At 38.7% G+C, this 20,984-nt stretch overlaps 1 protein-coding gene across 3 annotated transcripts in view; it reads left to right on the top strand.

Annotated features, from left to right (window-relative positions):
* Positions 1-20,984, top strand: part of LOC111657162 (nck-associated protein 5-like) — a 73,100-nt gene that overhangs the window by 9,802 nt on the left and 42,314 nt on the right. For all 3 annotated transcript variants that reach the window (XM_023409223.2, XM_023409219.2, XM_023409218.2), the window contains exons 2-4: positions 5,128-5,263; positions 16,028-16,118; positions 19,956-20,111. In XM_023409223.2, coding sequence (XP_023264991.1) covers positions 5,235-5,263; positions 16,028-16,118; positions 19,956-20,111 — 276 coding nt within the window. In that variant the 5' untranslated portion in view covers positions 5,128-5,234. The remainder of the gene's footprint in view (positions 1-5,127; positions 5,264-16,027; positions 16,119-19,955; positions 20,112-20,984) is intronic.

A 20,984-nucleotide genomic window follows, 5' to 3' on the forward strand; every position in this document is an offset into this window, starting at 1 on the left:
TCACTCTCACTGCTCTCATAGTGTCGTTTCCAAAAAAGAAGATATGTAAAAGCAAATATGTAAAAACCAACTGCTCAACCTGCTCAGCAGCAAACAGCAGACACGGTTAGAGACCAACAGCCGAACACAGTGGAGGATTTAGCAGCTAAAGAGAGGTTTAATATTCTGAATACATACACATATTCAGTGCATGTTATGAAAGAGTCGAAGCCGTTTTCTTCATTTCCTTTCCTTTTGTCTATTTCCTTATGTTATCTTCCGTTGCAGTGCACTGAGCTCCAGCTCTAATAGTTTATTTGCTTTGTTGTCCATTTTACTCCCCTTTAAACTACTGCACATCTATATTTCAGTTGGAATCATTTTTGTTTACTTAACCACATTTATTTGACAGCTTACATGCACATTAATATAAACTATATATATGCAGTAGAATACACGTTACCACCTATTATCTGCATTAGTTCTTCTCCCTCATGGTGTTTTCTTGGACTGTGGTTTTGGTTTCTAGACATACTTTGTGTCACTGCCTAAATCCTTTATACTTCCATCTCTTTTGTGAGTGAAAGTCTTTATTTCACTGTCATTGAGATGCATGAATGAATGAATGAATGAATGAATGAATGAAACCTATAGTTTAGTGACAACAGAACTTAATCTGAGCTGGTGATTGTTACATTTGTATATTTGGTCAGATCTGGTCCAAAGAACTGTTTGTTTAAGAATAGAGAGCCGTCAATGTAATGGACTCATAATGATGTGCATTTACAGCAGCCCATTGTATTCAGTGTGCACGTGACATTTCCATACAGCCCCAGGGAAACACAGAGAAGACTGATCTGTAGAAACAACATCACTGTGGGTGTTTGAGGAGGTTTAGCTCTAAATGAGATTTCCACTGTTTTGGAAATGAGACACTTTACAATTGATCTGCAGCTCAAACTGAGCATTCACACGAATTCATTACAACATTCGCGGCAGGTACTTCAGGATTCCATACTTACACATGAATCTAGTCTCAAATCTAAGCAAAGCCTGTGACTTAAGACCTTCAGAGAGAGAGAAATAAGATTTGTTTAACAAATCAGAAACACTTTTCCAGACTGGATCATTTTTCTTTAACATGCATGTTGACTGAGGTTTCCTTTCAAACAGATGTATTATTTTATAAATAAAAGCTTATTTAACTCATTTAAAGGTCCCATGTTAGTCAGATGGACACAGTAAAAATGAAAAAAAAAAGATCTAATAATGAACAGACGTGCACATGAGGAAGCAGGTGACACATTCAGATGATGCAAGACTGCAGAAGAAAATGGATGAAGGGCACCATCTACTGGCCGAGTACTGAGAAACACATTCATGTTGGTGCAAAAAGCTGCCAGATGTAACCCTGGTATTGTTTAAAGAGCAGTTCAAGGATGTAAGAAGAAAACAGGATAAAACTGATTCAGCCTTAAGGCCTTAAGGAAAAAAAAAAAAAAGCACAAACTTCTCCAAAGTTTATGAAATAACACTGTGTTTCCATGAGAGTAGACTCGGATGAACAACATACCTCAGCATTACCATTGGACTGTTTTATATGGAAATTGTAGAAGGGAGCATGACGGCTCTTATTGTCACAATAAAGTGAAAAAAAAATCCGGTAATTTCATCAGCAGTCTTGTGCAAACACAGATCTTCCATTCAAGTTTCTCCATGAGGCAGAATGTGCAGTGCAAGGACACTGAGACTGAAATGCCTTAATCTGAATGCAGCCATTATTTCACTCATTCACTTCACTCCTGCTTTTCCTGCTATGACATGACTGTGAAAAAAACTGATTACTCTTCTGGAAAACTATATTCAAAAACAGTAGTATCCTAAAATTATACATTTTAAAATACACTTGAGAAACAATTGAGGTGTTCCTGGAAAAAAGAAAGATTGAAATCTTCATGTACAACAAAACAGGAGCAATTTGGAATATAGGATAAAAAAAAACAAACAAACATCATCAGATACATGGATACATCCTGGCACCAGGGGCCAAATCTCTTTTATTAGCAAGAAAATGTGATCCCACTGTAACCCTGTATGGAGGAATTTATACAGTTTTTCCAGATACAAAGGCTCAATGTGTTGTAAAAATTAAATGAAAATGACAACAGCCATGGATCCATGGTGATAAATCACTGCAATCAAATACATATCACTAGTGCATTTGGCTGTAAACATTAGTAATGTAGGGATAGTGTAAACATGTATGTAAAGTGTTGTTTTCTCTCTGGCAGCTCTCAGGCCTGTTACAGTTGAGATTGTGATAATTTCTTCTGATTCAATGGAATCTAATAATAACAAAGAGCAGTTTCTACCTTGGTAGATTTTTAGAGGTAGAGTTTAAAGCAGCACTTTTTTCTTTTATTTTTTTTTTACACATGTGATACTGATATTGATGATATTGAAAATCATTCAAGAGGAGAAGTACTTCTCTAAAAAGTCACAAACCAAAGGAGTGAAACAAAACAAGTGAACAAATTTAATCCAAATAATGAAGCAGTAAACAAAGGTTGTCAGCACAGAGGAAAACATACTGCATGTGAGACAGTTTGTGTTTTAAAAAAGGCTCTGAAATCAGTTTCCTCATTCAGGCCTGGATGTATTGTTGTATTAAGTTTAAAACGTTTCTCTGGACTGTGTAAAACAGTCCCAAACCCTAATGGATGCTTCCAAATCCCCAACACTAAAGAGTCATTCCCGCCATGTTCTTCCTTTAAATGTTTTGTCAATGGATAGTCTGCATTCTGCTTTTCATTGCATGCTTATAGGCAAAAAAGATGCACACGTCTTTCTTTTGAATGTCTTTTTGTACATCCTGTGTGTGAAAACTATAACATGCAGATACAGCATGTGATGATCTGCTCCAAAAACAAAACATGACCTTTCATTCTCTGATTTATGTTTAAAGTGCAGTGATCCTGCGTGCACCTGACTGCCTGTGGTAGTGATCTGTAAACACCACTAGATGGCAGTGCTGGTTCAAATTTTACATCCTTTCCAGGATGTAAAGTTGCCAGGATTTAAAAATAAACACTCCAAAGACCTGGAAAAGCTTAGGTCATATTTAGGCACCAGTCCAACCATATCTGCTCAGCTTTTCTCTCTGTTTGCCTTAATGCTTTTCTCCCTGACTCTGCATTTAATGAGTGAAAAACCTCAACTTGTTTTCATCAGCTTACTGTAGGCCTGTAGCACATTGACCCTGACATGTAGGATGATACATTGTTATCATTCTGTTTGTCACTTGCAGTAAATTACTGTTCTTTCACTCTTTTTGTTATTTTTTGAGCTGGTTCCCAGATCAGGTGTAATTATACAATGAAAAAACACTGAATAGCTGTTAATTGAATGACCTTTTTGTACTGACCGTGAAGTCTCTGCTCGCCGATACAAAGCCAGTGGAAACCTTGCCTCGATTGGGCGTCTTAACTCCTGTGTTACTTGATTGGAAAATGATGAGCACATTTCAGTGTTCTTCATTAATTTACTAATAAATCATGGTTATTGTCAATGTGAGCTGGTGTGTCTTTACAGACAGAGTTTCTTCACCTTTCTGCACTTTAACCAAGTTTAATTACAAGAAATATCCACAGAAAGTCACTGCTGTAAAAATGTCCCCTGGTCTCTGTAACTGAAAGAGTGGACTTCATCCTGCAGAGTTTAGTTTGGACTTACTCCCCTAGACATAGTTTTACATCTCCTCTCTCAGGCTTCTCTCTGGAGCTCTAGTAATAACAGGTTGGTGAGCCAATCAGAAGAGAGGAGGCTCTGAGCCTCTCTTCTGATTGGCTGACTGTTTTCTGAGTGATCTAATACAAATATAGCAGATTTCAGGTAAAACACTCAGAGAAACCAAATCCTGCAAGGTTGGATGGTGGGTCCAGGTGGGCGGGGCTTGGGGCATGGCTGAGAGTGGTGACTGTTTTGTTGTGACATCACAAAGTTACAGAAGTCCTGACGGCTGGTTTTAATGCTCAGTTTCTGAATACAGGCTGTGTGCATTTCTCTGTGGACTGAGGCTTTGAAACTTTCACAGTATTAATATAGAACCTAGACCTGCTTTATAATTAAACTACACATGGACATCTGCCTTTATACTAGGCCTATATGGGACACTGTTATGAACCAAAACCATTGGTCTGAATTAAAGCTGATTTTCCTGTAAAAATTCAAAAACAGCATCAGTGAGTCAAGGCTGACTAGAAACTACAGCAATTATAAAATCTGGAATTAGTCACAGGACTTAATGTAATTCAACAGCTTTTGTTTTTGTACTTGCTGCACTCCATAGTGGAATAGGAAAAATTGAGTGTGATGGCTAAAGTGTGTCACAGGGAGCCAAACTGGTGGCAAGAAGCTGTCACTATAGAAAGAGAAAAAAAGGGATCCATTATCAATTTGATTGACACCTCTGCAGGCCACTTCATATCTCTCCATAGAAATAGAAGAAATTACCTTTTCTTCATGAACATTCACATCAAGCTGATTTAACATGCTCAGAATAATTCATAGAGGTATTACCATGTTATTGTCAGGTTTATCAGGCCATTGTACAGACAATATCACACTACTGTACAGTGTTGTGTTCTTACAACATGAACAAGTCACAGAAATGTTAAATCTCTTTTGAACCCATTGCACAGATTTTTTCAGTTCAGCAACATCTGGACAGGTGAACACCCGAAGGACGAGCCAAAGGGAAACATGGTTATTATAATATTAACTACCTGGACTTTTTCTAGCAGAACTGTGCGGGGGCATCCTTCACTCTTTTTTAGATATACAGGTATTTGCTTCCACAATGACAGTTTACCTCAAGGCCCTGTTTAAATGTCATGAGTAGGAGTGTGTCTAACTCACAACCTGTCAGCTGTGGGGAAAACACACATGTCGACGCTAACTCAAAATTAGAGTGTGCGAGGTGGAGAGAGGAGAGGCTGCCTGCTGGTCCGGCTCTTCTCCAAACTTGCTGATAAATTGTGCTTTTTACAGACAACAACAGATGCACTGCATGTCTGAAATCTTCAAAAATGTGATTATGATATGCAAGATTAACAACAAACTAACTGTGTTTACGCGTCTCCCCTACAGCTACGCCACAGAGACCGATCCATAAGAATAATCCCCAGCTGGATAACAAACAACATCTGGGCGTGGAGAGAAGGGAGAGGGTGAAGTCTCAGCAGGGCGGGCGGCAGATGGTGACACTGCAGCAGCACTTCTCCAGGTAGCACCTTCACCACACCAGGCTGCTGAAGCTGAAATACAGTTACTTTACTGCAGGTCTTGGGGAGTACTGATATGGATGTGAAAAAAAAAGATGTAATGAGCCTTTTGTGGCTCCAGAGGGAGCTACACGAAATCTGGTTCCAATTCAGGTGGAGCTGAAGCACAGAGCACAGATGTTTAACTGTTGAAACATTAGCATGAGTACCAGTATATCTAAATTGGTATATCTTTTAGGCCAAAAGTTAGGACAAAGAATTGTTTTAAATTGCAATCATTTCACCAGTATTTTCATAGTCAAGTAAAGTAATAACCTTTCTTTTTATAAAAATGAAAAAATGATTACAAATGACAGAATAGACAAATCTATATCTCTCTCTGTGCGATCCTTTCATGGCTGTGGGCAAGAGGGGTAGAAAATCGCTGATATGCAACACACTTATGAAACAGGAGATGTTTCAGAAACTCATAAGAGAATTATCAATTTGACTTTAGATAAATAAAATGTTGTAAATCATGAATACTTACTGATAAGTAAAAAGATACTGATAGATTTCATTTTTTGCATAAGGTCAGCTGGTAGTAAGCGGCTGATTGCTTGCCTTGCTGTTGATACAGCTAATTTGTGCCCTTGGTAAGCTGCACAAACTGTATGCCACTATAAACACATTCTCACTTCCAAGTTGGCTCATACAGATACTTGGTCAGGGCCCCTTCAGCATCATTTTTTAAACGTGCAGGTTATACCACGAATGAAGCGCTTCATTCATTAACGGTAGCACAGTCGCCAGGATGCGGTTGGGGCGGATGGCGGCTGTACAAAGCGCACGACTTTCACACCAGAGACCGGGGTTCACATTCAGAGTCCTGTCTGTGGCAAGTTTAGGCACCAAAGACACTTTGTTTAATGTTAGGGAGAGATGGTACTTTTGGTAAATTATAAGTAATTAGATAGCTTGAAGTTTTTTTCTGTATTTAACCAGAACACAATCAAATGCACTTGTATTTAACTGTAAATGAAAGAAATGTTTTTGTTTCTCCATTACATTAATAAGAAGATGTCTTAAAACCACAGATATATCTTCTTATGGATCAACACTTCAAATAAAACACAGAAGAAGAGGAAAATATGGAGCTTTAAAAACTCTAAATTAACAACATTTAGCTGGTCGCCTGATATAAATGACAAAAATAACAAGTTCCGCAGTCCAAACACAGAGTCCAATTCATGCCTGACGAAAAATGAAGCTTAAAATATGTTCACACTTTACGGAATGTAATTCATATTTTCCTCATACATTATATAGCCCATTATTTCACCCATCCGCTGTTTTTATTACCTGGCCCACCCGATCTGCAGATTAACAGCAGTGCCTGTGGATGTAACTGATGTAATCCGCGCATCACTAGTGCACAGCCACTAGCCCTCCATGATAGTTATGGACTAATGTAGGAGCTGATTTGAGTATTTTAAGATGTATGAAAAATGTGAGACAGTGTTGCCCTCAATACGCTCAAACCATCAACTGTACAACACCATAGCTTGTCCAGTGACATGAGGTTTTTCTGTGCAGAACAGTGTTTCAGAAAGTTTCCCTTCTGTCACTGAAACTTATATCTTAAACAATAGATTAAAAGCCACAGCTCAATGACAGAAACCATCCAACAGTGCAACAAACATAATGCATAGCATACATCCATCAAAGGCCAAACACCAAATGTGATGAAGCGCTGGGCCCCTTCAACAGTTTCATTAACTTGAGAGCCCACGATATGTAGAGAAAAAAATCTAATCAGTTTTATTGGACAGTAAAACTTGATATGAAGTGTCAACCTTCTGCAGCGAGAGACGACCACTGTGTCCCAACTTATTGATCTCCCCTCCCAGCATGTGATAAAGGGAAATAATAACCAGGCATTATGTCCAGCCAACTGTTAGGTTGCTGACGGCCCCTCATGATCCAAGTTTGATCCCATCTACATATGCTCAGCGAAGTGTGAGATTAGGCCCCGATGATTTGTGACTGTAAGTTAATTCTCCCCTTCCACGGAGAAGATATTTGAACTGCTGCCCAGTATTTAAGGAAATTAGATATTCTCTTTTTTTTTCTCTCTCTCTCCTTGCTTGTTAGCATTGGATGATGTGTCAGTCAGCTACAGAGCACACCTTATAATATTAAAACATATAACTATGTATCCCTAAAATTGGAAAATTTAAAATCACATTCTCTTATTCTATATTTTATTTCCATTGAATCCTGTTACATGCAGACAGCGTCTCATGAAGCAGCCTTTTAAAGCAAACCCTCACTTTCAGTGTTCTGATAAAATACTAATTTACTGGTGATAAACCTTTAAACACTCTTCTCTAAGGACCTTTAATTGGTGCTGGTGAGATTCTGGAGACTCTTTTCTGTTTCATATCTTATTTACAGAATAAGATATTTTAGATATTTTACACATGAAAAAACGTAGCAAGTTTCAATTTGATACTACATTGGGCAATTACTGCTTTTTAAACTCACAACAATCATCTTAGAGTGATTTGCCGTTGCAACATTTGAAGTGCTATTTTAAAAATGTTACATCAAAGTTTAAAAGCAATGTTCTTTTAGTTAGTCAACTTTTTCTTCTCACAGAAAATGATTGTTGAATCATAATGAGGACATAAAAAAATCATTTAGAATTTAACAAATTTTGATTTAAGCATCTTTATTAACAATAAAACAACTTCCCATGTCTATCATATTACACAAATAAATTGTCTTTGTGCAGAGTGTATCACTGATCACCGATTGACTGACTGTCTCCAAATAAATTAACAAGACACATATACAGCAGTAGTAGTGGCAGTAGTAGTAGTAGACAGTTGCCATTTAATATGTTCATACTATATTTGGAGAAGCACAGTAGTTATATCCTCAGACCAAACTACTCCTTCGTCCACCAGTGGTCATTACCAGCAGCCAGGGTTTAGTCTATATGTTTTTTCAGGCATCCCAGTGCGATAGCATGTGGTCTGTCTGAAGCAGCGCTGAAATACAAAGACAAAAGGCAAAGTGAACCTGGAGCGTTTGGTGGTCACAGTGTACAGGTGAAGTGAACTGCGACGTGGACTTGAAGCGCACATCTCGGACTCCAACTCAGTCACATGGCATTCAGCTGTGTGGTGGAATTATGCCGACTCAGTCAGTCAGTCAGCAACATTCTCTATTATAGGGCTGACCCTGCTGTTGTGGTCCAGGTAAAAAAATACCTGCATACTCAGGGTCAAGGTGCACATCCCCTGTCTGCTGTCTGAGCCAGATGCAGGAGACAGAGATAGATGGATGGAAGCAGAGGAGACCAGTGATCACAGGTGAAAGCATGAGATGAAATATAAAAAACAGAAAACCAGATCAAATTCATGCTCACCTCTAAATTTTAGTACTACAGTTATACTTGATTATTTGATGCACATTTATAATATTTGAAACTCAACCAGAAGAACTACCACACATTGCAAACCACAGGGTGCTTGAGAACACAGAGCAGTTAAGAAATTCACCTCCTTCATCTCTCACTGAAAAATGTAAAAGCAATTTCAAAAACATTTTTTGAAATTTAAAATACCTTGATGAGGTAGCAAATGTAATGAAATAAAGATATGTAACTGCAATGATAAGGATTTTGTTTTGATATGTAGAACAATTATAGAAGATTATACAGGGACTGTCAAAGCCATGGTGTGGCTGCTCTGGGATCCAGTAGGAGCAAAGTACTTCAATTCAAACTGTGAACAAAGTAGTGACTACTCTTTAGATAAATAGAACATCTGTGATTTATTTTAGGATTTATTTTTCAAATACACATAAATCATGGATGAGAACCCATGGCAGCAGAATGGCATTGAAAGGCTTCCCCATACAGCTTGTGCTTGGTTGTGGCTCTGTTTTCACTGAGGTGGGAAAAGGGGTCATGTTACTATTTAAGGGAGAAAGTAGGCCGTTCATTCATACATTGTTGTGCCTGATGAGCTGAAGGTCTTGCTTTGAAAAGTGAGGCCTGTGGCAAAATGTCAGAGCAGCAGCAGAAACCCCCTGTGGTAAGAAGGAAGGGATCGTTATGTACATACAGTGAACACATGCATGGATGCATTTGTGTGTGATCTGTAAAGTATGTTGAACTAAAGCTCCAACCTCCAGGGCAAGTTCTAAAACCTGCAGTTCCTCTAATGACAGCTAGAGTCCGGCTCCAACAGTGAGTCAGTCCCCACAGACTCCCATGTTGAAACGTCCAACTTTACAGCAGAAATCAACTATTTACAGCCTGGTACAAAAACAGTTTTGGTCTCTTTAGCTTATTTTCTCCATCCTGATAACTGTTTATATAACTCACCTGTTTACATTTTATTAAGGCTTGAAGTTATGTATAATTGAGGGCGTGGCCTCTTTGAGTGCCAGGTGGGTGAGCGTGTGCTTGACACAAACTGTCGTGCATTCAATCAATACAACAAGGATTGAGACAGAGACAAAACATGAAAAAACAGAAAGGAAGAGAGAGAGGGGGGCAGAGAGAGAGATACAGAGGGTTGTGATATGCACAATTAGGCAAGCAACTGCTGCGATTTCGATTAGTTAGTGTTATGGGTGGGTGGGGGGAGGGTGGTTGGGGGGGTGTGGTATGTTATTGTGAAAAAGAGAGAGTCCATGTTTTCAATAATAATAACAATAATAATAACAGCAATGATTGTGCAGGGTAAATACATTCTCTGTCAGTTATTGTAAGTGGATGTGAAGGTCCTGGCAGAGCTGGAGGGTTGTTTAATCTTCCGTCTAAGTGGAGATAGAGTTTGAGGTGGGGGAGTGTGTCTAGGTGGAGTTGTCATTGTGTGTGTATGGTGGTGTATGTTAGTCATGTAGATGAATGGGGTCCATAGCCTTTGAAATTAGTCTATTAGGTTGTTTTTTTATTGCAGTCTGTGTTTCTATTGAGAAAAGGTTGGCCCAATATATCCATTCAACTCAACTATAGTTTGTGGTGCGAGCATGACATGCTTCAGAACAGTTTTATGTTTTTGTAAAGTCTGTGGTGTTACCAGCATCACAGAGCAACATTTTGCCCAATCCTGTTTCCTACCAGCTGAGCGAGAGAAAATGCAAAGATTCATTCAGCAGCATTTCTGAGACGAGGTTTAACACAGAGGGACAATCAGACCACAGATGTCTCCTGCCAGACTGCAGTCATGAGACTGGGATGGCATGGAGAGTACGAGGCCTTGTTAGGGTAGAGTCAGACAGGGTGGGAGCTTGTTTTCCCCTCTCTGAGAGCACTCAGCTGCACATTATTCCCCTCATGGTCCACAGAGAGACCAGGAGACCCACTTTCCCCTCAGTGCCCAATCACAAACACACAGCGATGACTAAGTCTGAGCTGAGGAGACTGAGGACCTGTGTGCTTAGCCTCATTTCAAATGAGCAGCATCGGTAGGAAAGCAGCATGGGGTGAGTGATGACTGAGTGCTAAAAAAAATCGGAAGCAATGAATGAAATATTGCTGAGAATAACATGAATTTTTAGAGGAATCAGGTGGATTTGTGTGACTACATAAGGAGAGGGATGATTAGACTAAACTTTGAGGAGGACCGACTGAAGTGTGGTGGAAAAATGATCCATGTTGCATTGCGAAAGTTGGACAGATGCTGAGGCTCAGAAGCTGTGAAGCATAACTGAAAAATGCAGAAAGAGAATTGCATAATGTTACAGTTTGTGATATATTTATTTATACAGGACCTGTAGGAGGATTTGATGAAGAGAGTGTCTTTGCTTTGACCTTTACGCTGCAATTTTTGTTATTACTTGTGGTGAAAGAAGGCGGGGTGAAAAGTTGATGTTTATTTCAGTTCAGTTTGTCGGAAGACGACTTGGTTCAGAGGTAACTGTTACTAAGGTACATGTCACCGTCAGTGCTGTATGGGATAGTAGAAAGAATAAATATGAATTTTATGTATATAAAAGTTATAGTAATATATGTAAGTTTTAATGTTGGGGCTCATCCATGCATTTTTTTGATTTAGTCTAGCCATAAAGCCAAAGTAAATAACTGAAACTACAAAATAACTTTTAAAGACAACATTAAAACCAGTTATCTGTGTTAATAGCTTCAGATACATGCAAACGTTTTTTCATTCTGACTGAAGATTCCGGTTCAACTGTTGACATGGGATGTGATTTAATACAGTTTGGTGTTAACATGCACCGTCGCATTTAATTAGAACAGCTGTGTAACATGCACAAAAGTGATAAATACGTCATGCATGGAGAAACATATCTGGACGCATTTTCATCAAGATGGAGGCCATGAAAACACAGCCATATCAGGTTAAATCGTTGACATAGTAAAATCAGTTCATGAAAAGGCCTAAACTAAACTATCCCTCTGCAACTGATGGAAATCTTACTCTGGTTTGTTTATGTGGTATTAAATGGAGCATTTTTATTATGTTTGGGCTTTTAAACAGATTATATTCAGATTATTAGCCTGAACTGTGTATTTGTAGGAGCCTCTGGGTTAGCTGACCTTAAGACAACTGTGGTGTGCTACTGACTAGAGGATCATAGCCCCTTTACAACATTAGACATTTTGGAAGACCCATAAGTTTGTATTTAACTCAGAAAATGGAGGGTAGCAAGCTAGGCTAACTAGCTTTCATTCTGAAAGTGGAAGGTAATCAGCCTAGCCTGCTGATGTGTGCTAATATGTGTCATCATATAAACATGCACAAACTGCAGGAACTCAGTCAGTGTAGTGTCTGCAGTGGGTGTTCCACATGTGGTCTCCCATAAATTTAAAGTTTCATAGCATTTTCCATTCAGTGGATACATTCAGACCCAAAGTGCATCAGCAAGTGCAGGCACTGTCGGCATGGGTGGTCCCGATGGGATCTGAACCACCAACCCTGACAGTTTTTATGGCCTCCTCGAGCCTTTGAGCAACACACAGTGACATATGGCCTTTCAGATATTCACTTGAAATGATTCAGTTTGCTTTTTCCTGGACTTAAAACCCACTGAATATTTGAGTTCAGTATTTTCCCGCCCCGCCACCACCCCACCCGCTGTATTCATTTTGGACGGGTTTGTTTCAGGTCAGTGGCAGTGACTTGGGGCGGGAACGCCAGTGGTGTGTTCACAGTCAGCAGCTAATGCTAATGGCTGTGCCACATGCATCAAACAGGGGGAAAAAACTGCTCTGGAAGTGACAGAGCAAAATGTCACTGCATACTGGTCAGTGTCTATCAAGCATACGCAGCTCAAGGGGGAAAACAATTACAAAATCACAATGCAAGACTTCACTGATACATGGGAAGCCATTTGAGCAAATGTCAGCGGCAGTAATATGGGCGTTTTGAAGCCTTATGTAAAAATATCATATTTCTAAGGACAATGTAAATTTGCATAAAATGGCTCTGAGCAATAAAACCAATGAAACAAAATCTAAATTGAAAATAGTTGGTTATGATGCACTTTACTGTGAACATATTGTATACACAACATACATTGACATGGTTTTTGAAAATTTGTCCATATAATGTGCATCTGATGATACCTGAAATCAAACATCAAAGCTGCGCTGCTACATTTTTTTATATTAACAATGGTTCAAATGATTATGATTAATGTGAACAGGCTCACTTATCACCTGACTCTAGAGTTTCCCTCAGCTCTAAGGAGCAATTTAGCATCTTTTAGCTCATTGTTTTGTTTTTCCTGCTTGCAGTTTTACTAAATCTGAGGCACGGAACAAACTGGCTTTATCATGTGATCTAGAAATTTGGTATTTCACCTATCTTTCACATGTGTTCCCAGTAAAAATAGACAGAAAAAAGACCTGTTGATGTCATATTGACATTATACCAGCAACATTACATAAAATAGCATTTTGCATTTCACTATAGTTTCCATGCCTAGGCTGAATCTGAATATGATACACACATGAAAAGATATAAATGTATTTTTGAACCATTTTAGCAGCTACATGCGGAGACAGTGACATTTTAGTAACTTTTACTGTCAAAAATAAATCAGAAATGAATTTATAATGAAAAGAAATCCAACATTCCAGGAGCCTGTTGATGGACATTATCCTGTACAAACTAAGCAGAAAGATAGAGTGTGGCAGTAGCAGCGAAGCAGCCGCCCCGCACACACAGTGCAGGCAGTGTGTTCCTGGCATTAGCGCTGTCATCCGTGTCATATCCAGCAGCAGCAGGCAGCTGTTGAAAGCAGAAAGGTCTTATTATCATACACTTACTGTCCAACACCAAACACCAGGCAGACAAAGTTAGCAACTGGCTGCTGAACATAATGATACGTTTAGCAGCTAAAGAGCCAAATATGCCCCTCAGAAGTTGGTGGAGACCAAACCAGAGCTAAAAGGAGTGTGTTTCCATTCAAGGGAATGAGAGCACAACTCCAAATGAACGCTAATGTTGCTTCGTATCTGCTTGAACAAGCAACTGTTTGCTATGTTTGCCATATCAACATTATAAGGGCATGATATGTCAATGTGTTTACATCTAGTTTCCATTGCCCCCAGCTGAACTTTTTTTCTATTTTTCTCTGTTCATCTACCTGTTACATTTTGACAAAAAGTTAAAAAAAAAACCACCAAAATATAAAAACACAAAATATTTTGTAATAAAAAATAAAGTTTTTCTAATGAAAAATAAAGTTTTTTCATAATTTTCAGATTGTTATAATCAAATAACATTTAAAAATGAGATCTGCTTGTTCATTCAGTAGATGAGGCAGCATTTGTCAAATCATTACCACCCTGAAATGGCTTTCTGTTACCAATCAGCATTGCATCATTGTGTATGGATGTGGAAAAGTCTGAACACTGTCAGATAATCTGAGGGAGAGCTGATCCAGTGCTGATGTTGAATGTTCATGCAGTCGTTGTGAATGATGAAGTGTGAAGATGATCCATCACAGTGAAATGCCCCTGAACACGAGAACCTCTATCAACAGATTTATCAGTGTCACTTTCCTGTATTGCTGCATCCAGTTAGCAGACTTCATCAGCGTATTCACCGGGATAGGATAATTACATACAAACAGACATTGTTAACTTCGCTATTCCGTCATAAATAGTGACATAAACTATTCCATAAAGGCTCAGTTAGTGATCCAACTGGAAACAAAGGTTTATCCCCTCCATCAAAATTCAAAACAGTGAATCGGTATTGGCTCTCACTCCCAAACTGACTGACACGATTGATATGTTTTTTGATATACTGTACATGTGTGAGTTAACAGGAACTAAATGTGTCTGTTTTTTTCAGATATGATGAGCTCAGAAACACAAAATGTTGATCTTTATTAGCTTCATGGATCGAAGGTCAGCGATGCAATCAGTTCACCACTTCAGACTCCGGTCTGCCAGCTATTGAATGGATGGCCATGAAATTCAGTCCAGACATTCATGGGCCTCAGACAATTAATGACTAATGATGGTTGACATTTTATTTGTTTTTGGAAAATATTTTAACCGACATTCATGATTTACTGGACGATGTATCCTGATTTGTGAAGCTCCTGACTGAAATGAGAACGAATCACTTTGCCCTCAGCTGTACTTTGTGTTTAATGCTGATTAGCGAATCTAAACATGCTAATACTCGAGAATTAGATGGTGAACGTGGTAAAACAGCTAAACCCTAGCAGGTTAACATGGCTAAAGGGATCTATTTTATACCAGAAACTCAAACTCAAGCACAACTTAAGTGTCTTTGCTGGTTTCAGACTGACACCGTTGGCATTTTCCCATCCAGCAGCCACATAAATAATTAAATAGCAAATACACTTGCGTCATTCTGAGTGCCCATGGGTGTCTTGTTCTTACAATGAGGTGTGGGCAGGTGCATTGTTGATCCATTGCTATCTTGAGGCAGCAGAAAGCGATTGCATAATTGACCAGCAAAAACCCGGTCTGAAGTAAATGACGCAGTATTTTACTGTTATTTTAAGCGTGCATCTCTCCAACATGTTTGTACCGCTTTCGGCATTTTGAGGTGTGCCATTACTAATAGCCTTCACTGTGTTAACCTTCGTTGAATCACCTGAAAAATGACATCAGACTACACTATTACTACATACACCTGTACACACATCAGACTGGTCAGTTATAACTCCATATAACAGGAGGACACCCACACAGTCCGTGCGCCTAACACCTTGCGCTTGGCATTTGTTATTCAAATTTCAACTGAGGAATCGGCCTGTTGGGTGAGACAGTAGATGGTGAGCTCATGAGCTTTCACTTTGCTTATAAGCAGTTCTTTTTCCTCTGCAGAGAAACATTCTTTTTCACCACTGAGCAAATCCGCCGTTATAATAACAATATGCCAAGGTGCAGGCATACCTGGCTTTTAAAGGGAATGGGGGATGGCATTCTGATTGGTTAATTGCATCTTGCGCCCAAAACACATCTATGATTAATTAACCAATTAACCCTTTTGAACTATGCACGTGCCGCAGCGACCATTTTTCCTACCATCAAACAAGCAAAAGTGAATTTGGATCTTGTTCTTCAAAGTCAGTTTTAAATTACAGTTTATGGTGGAGCCTTTAAATGGCTTTGAAATAGTAATGATCCCAGATGATTATTCCTGTTGGAAATAAATAATAATAAAAAATATATATAAACACTATTGATACGTGCTCTGAATACTTTGATTCTGTACTTACAATCACTTATCTCATATTCTTCTTCTTGAACGCAGCATGGAGGAGACGGTGCGAACACTACTACAGAACCAGGACACACTGGAGGGCCCCAAGGTGGACCCACTGGACCTCATGAAAGCATACAAGGTACAAGAAGGACCTCCAGTCACCACTAAATATAATAATATAATAATACTAAATATGGTTAAGTCCTTTGGTACAATTTTGTTTTCAGCACTTGTGCGATGCTTATGTTTCCTCTGCCATCACCATTTTGATTTGAATCAAGTGAAGTCTTGTCTGCACATTTTGCAAATTGTTCTGAACTGTCAAAAAAGGTTAAATGATAAAGTCAAACAGTAGTTAGAGAACAATTTTCTTCGCAGTAATGTGATACTGTAATAAGAAAATATATGAACAATCGATTGATTGATTTAACTTTTCAATCATCCAACTTGCAGATGTTAAAACTTTAGAATTAGATATACTTTTGATCTCACTATGAAATTACCTTTGAAGTTCTTTGAAGAACTGTTTCAAATCACGTTTATAATATGCTCTGTCAAGATTATAGTGGCAGGATGAGGTTTTTCTTTTGCAGGCTGTAATGTGTATCTAAAAAAATATGAAAAAGGGATTGTGGAAAATTTAAAAACTGAATGCCTGGGTGTTGCATGCTTTGAAAACTCTAGCAGTAATCCATCTTAAGCAATATGGAGCTATGAAAGTGTATAGGCTAGGGAAAGAATACTTACCCTCATCATAGTGAGCATTGTTTTAATTCATTAAAGAAAACAATCGCACTAGATTAAATACCTTTTTATGAAAAAAAAAAGATTTACATTACATTAATTACAATCTATCGTATTAAAATTCCTATGAATATATTTTAGTATAATGTTTTACAATGTAACTTTCCCCCCCAAAATGTTGCTGCTATAATTTGATAGTTTACTTTGTTGGGACCTACTTTGGATGGTGATGGAGTCCCCACAATGTCACTGTATGAAAAGTGGTGTCGCACACACTTTATGTCTTCAGCTCTGATGTAGTTAATGAGTTGTGTTGGTGTGGATGAAAGTGCAAAATAAAATAAATTAGTCAGGGGGTCTTATGTAACACAGCCTCATCAGTTTTCTTTCCTTTTTATGCTACCGTCCACCTGCCTCTTCTTTTGAATCAAAGGTTTTTAATCTTTGGTTTCTGCCATTTTACTCTAATCATTAATGCTAAATGCTAAATAATGCAAAATAACAATAAGGGCCAATAAACACTGGGAAAACATCTCATCATCCAGGAGCTTCAGTGATACATCAGACAAAAGAAAACAGAGTAAAAAATAATGACACTTAAAGGTCCATATAGTCTAAAGGCAGATGTCCATGTATACTTTGATTATAAAGCAGGTCCAGGTTCTATATTAATACTGTGAAAGAATCAAAGCCTCAGTCCACAGAGAAATGCACACAGCCTGTATTCAGAAACTGAGCCTTAAAACCAGCCGTCAGGACTTCTGTAACTTTGTGATGTCACAACAAAGCAGTCACCACTGTCATGCCCACCTGGACCCACCAACCAACCTTGCAGGATTTGGTTTCTGGATTTTGGTTTGGTTTTCTGGTTTTTGGCTTGTGTCACCGACCCTTTGTTAGTGGAGCTCCAGAGAGAGGACACGTACATTGAGATGGTTTTTGGTTCTTAAACCCAAAAATATATCTTCTTATGGATCAACACTTCAAATAAAACACAGGTAAAATCTTCATGATTCAATTGAAGTATTGACATTAGATAAGCAATATCGAGTATATATTTGGAAAAAGACAGGGACACATATATACCCAAAATAAGGACCAGAAATAAATTGTGTTCGATAGTGTAAAAGCACCATAATCAATCTAAAGCATTAGAGTACCTCGATACAGGTGATTGTGATTATTCACCTGGTTGAGGAGCAAATCTGAAAAGCTCTCACCCACCATGTTCCACTGAGCTTTCTGTTTCTAAACAATACATCCTGGTAATGTTGAATATCTACTTTATTCAAGAAAATAATGATGCTATACAGAATCAATTTATTTCTGTTTCTGCATTTCCCCAAATATTTTTGCAGTGTAATTGAATTTCATGTTTTAGTTTGGGCCAGTTTTATAGTGACTTCCAGCAAATTGGGATGAAATCTGACTTATTTAAAAGAGTTACCACTGAAATATAATTTGCCACCCCATGCTGCCACTATGACGATTGTTAGAGAATTGTGTGGGATCAGCCGACAGTCATGGTGACTGAGGCTTGCTGCAGTAGAAGTTTTGCTCCTGATGAACTGACGTCTGTGGAAAAAGCCTCAGTCAAAGTCAGAGAAGCCAAGTTAAAATACATACAGTATATGGATTATAAATTACATTCAAGGACACATTAACCGTTAAGGCTTCAACTTAATCATTTTGTTACAAATGCACAAATGCATAATCACAAGGACATACAAAACCTCTGACCCTCTCCCACTAAGCTTTTGCTGCACCACTGCTGCTCTCTGTCCATGAAAATATTCAGCTTTAAAAAACTGAATTTATCTCATGAGTGCCTTCCTGTACCTCACAGTTTAATTGAGCAGACACATAGCTTCCCACTGGAGTCCCTTTTCTGTGCCACCTGTTGAACAAAAGTCCAATATTCACCAGCTTTTCAGCCTTCGTTTGGACCACCAACATGTGAGGAGATTATTTGTCTCTCTTTGGCTTGTTAAATGGTCCACCCTCTAAACCAGCCACTTTGTCTCTCTGCCATTTCACGCTGGGCATCAAGTACATGCAGCGTGTTTGAGCTTGGGAGCCGAGGAGACTGTCCTCATCAGAAAAAATGACAGCATTGATCACTTGTTCAAACACTTTAAAACACCAATGATTTTGTGAGCTCTTGCAGCTGTGTAAATAAGACTGTCCTCACTAACTAGCATTGACACCAGTAGGTTGATGTTGTTGTCATACATAAAGCTTATGACTTTGATTCAGGAGAAAACAAGTGATGTCCTTCTCCTAGCAACAGTCTATACTTTTAGTTGTCTAAACTTTACCAGAGCTTAATTATAAAGGGGCAGATCAAAATTCAAATGATTTAATTGTCATATTAGTCATTTCAGAGGGCACTGACAAAGCACAAATCATAAATTCTCCTATAAAAGATGGTATTTATAAGATAGCCGAGGCTTGACATGAACAAATAAAGTCTGGCTTCTAATAAAGGCTGGGTAAATAAAACATTGAGGGCAGTGGGATTACCTGTAACAACAGTCACGTCATACTCACCACTCTGCTGCTCTGGCTTCTCTTTTTTAAAACAGAAATGTTTTCATACATATTCATTTCCCATTTTTTATTCTTTGCCATTTGTACAGTAAAGCTACTTTCACTTCCTGGTGTGTCTTTTCAAATTAAAATAAAGGATAGGCTTCAAGACATTTGATGTGAAAATTCATTCAGGGAAAATGGAAGTGGAACGCCTGACATGACTCTTGCAGTACTGATGGAATTAGTGCTGCAGAAATCGACATAACACTGAATTTATAGATAGAGGTAAAAGTAGAAATAGGCCCTGATTGGCTTTGCCATCGAGTTAAATGCTTTTATTCACATTGGCCACTATTTGAGAATTCATGGTATTTTGCAGTTGAATTTGTTGAAGCTGGAAGAGTTGGCCAACAGCTTTATATTGGGTGTTGCTATGGGGGTGATGAGTAATTAGTCAACCATGCAGACAGGTGAACCAGTGCAATATAGTAAAAGCTACAAAGCCTGCAAACTGAAGTGTTGATTCTCAGTGAGATCGACAGTACATATTAGTCGTACGTATTGCAGGGGTTTGTTTGATTCAATATTAATAAAGTAAGGCGAAGTTGAATTTTAAAGTCAACTTTAATATGGAGAATTATTCTTCATTTCTTTGTGACTTTGAGGCATGAATCTTTGATCCACACTCTCTGCGTTCCAGGACAAACTCCTGGAGGAAATGTGGAAGCAGCAGGACAGTCTAGAGGGTCCCACAGCCACAGCAGCGGAAATGCCCACCTCGCCTGAGGCTGGCGGTGGATCGGAGGAAAATTCAAAGGACAGCAATCCCCTGCTAGAGCGACTCAGAGCCCTGGAGGTAAAGTGGATTGCATGGTCCACTTCTTCCCCTTCCCCCAACTGTTGCCCATTTCCCCACTTCTCCTGCTCCCCATGTCCTTTCCCCTCAACCCTGAAATGTCAGATTGATCGATACATTGTCGCATGTTTAATTGAATCATTTCACTTGATATATATAGAGACTTGGTGTAAGTGACCAGCTCAAGGGCAGGCAGTCATCTAAGGACTGAACATTGATGTATTGGCCACAAGATGATCCGTCTGATCACTACAAGTTTTTGTTTCTGCCATGTATAAGATGGATTACAGGGTTGTTGATATGTTGTTAGTTCATTCCTATCGTTTGACTCTGACAAGCAATTACACGGATCAATAAACTAATTATCACATTTTTTACTATAGCAGAGGTCAGCATATTGTGGCCTGTGGTCCGTTACCTAGTTGTGCTTTTTTTTTCTTACTGGGGTTCATCAAGTCCTTTAGGCATGTTGCAGAAATCTACAATTTTTGTGATGTCAAACTGGGTTTTATGGTGTTAAAATGGAAAATTCCTAGCTGAGGGGTCAGCTGTTTTTAAATCAATCTGAGATCTAATTATACAAACGCTGCCTTAGGTAGATATCAATTCCTGGAGAACAGTAGGACATGAAAAATGTCAGTTACTGTCTAACTCAATCATATCAGCTTATAAAATCAAAAGTATTTACTTGTTTAAATTAAATAGCGCAAATGATAATCAACCACTGTCACGTGTCATTAATAGCTTCTGAATGTTGTGGCTTCATTTGAAAATATCAATGGGACATGTAGATGACAAACACGTACAATCAGTGTGTCATCATGCCTCTATGCATCCTGGTACACTACGGAAAATGAGAGGCCATTATGCAGG

Source organism: Seriola lalandi, unplaced genomic scaffold, assembly GCF_002814215.2.
Source record: "Seriola lalandi dorsalis isolate HSWRI2012SDOR001 ecotype SW California unplaced genomic scaffold, Sedor1 jcf7180002054385, whole genome shotgun sequence".
NCBI classification, from domain to species: domain Eukaryota; kingdom Metazoa; phylum Chordata; class Actinopteri; order Carangiformes; family Carangidae; genus Seriola; species Seriola lalandi.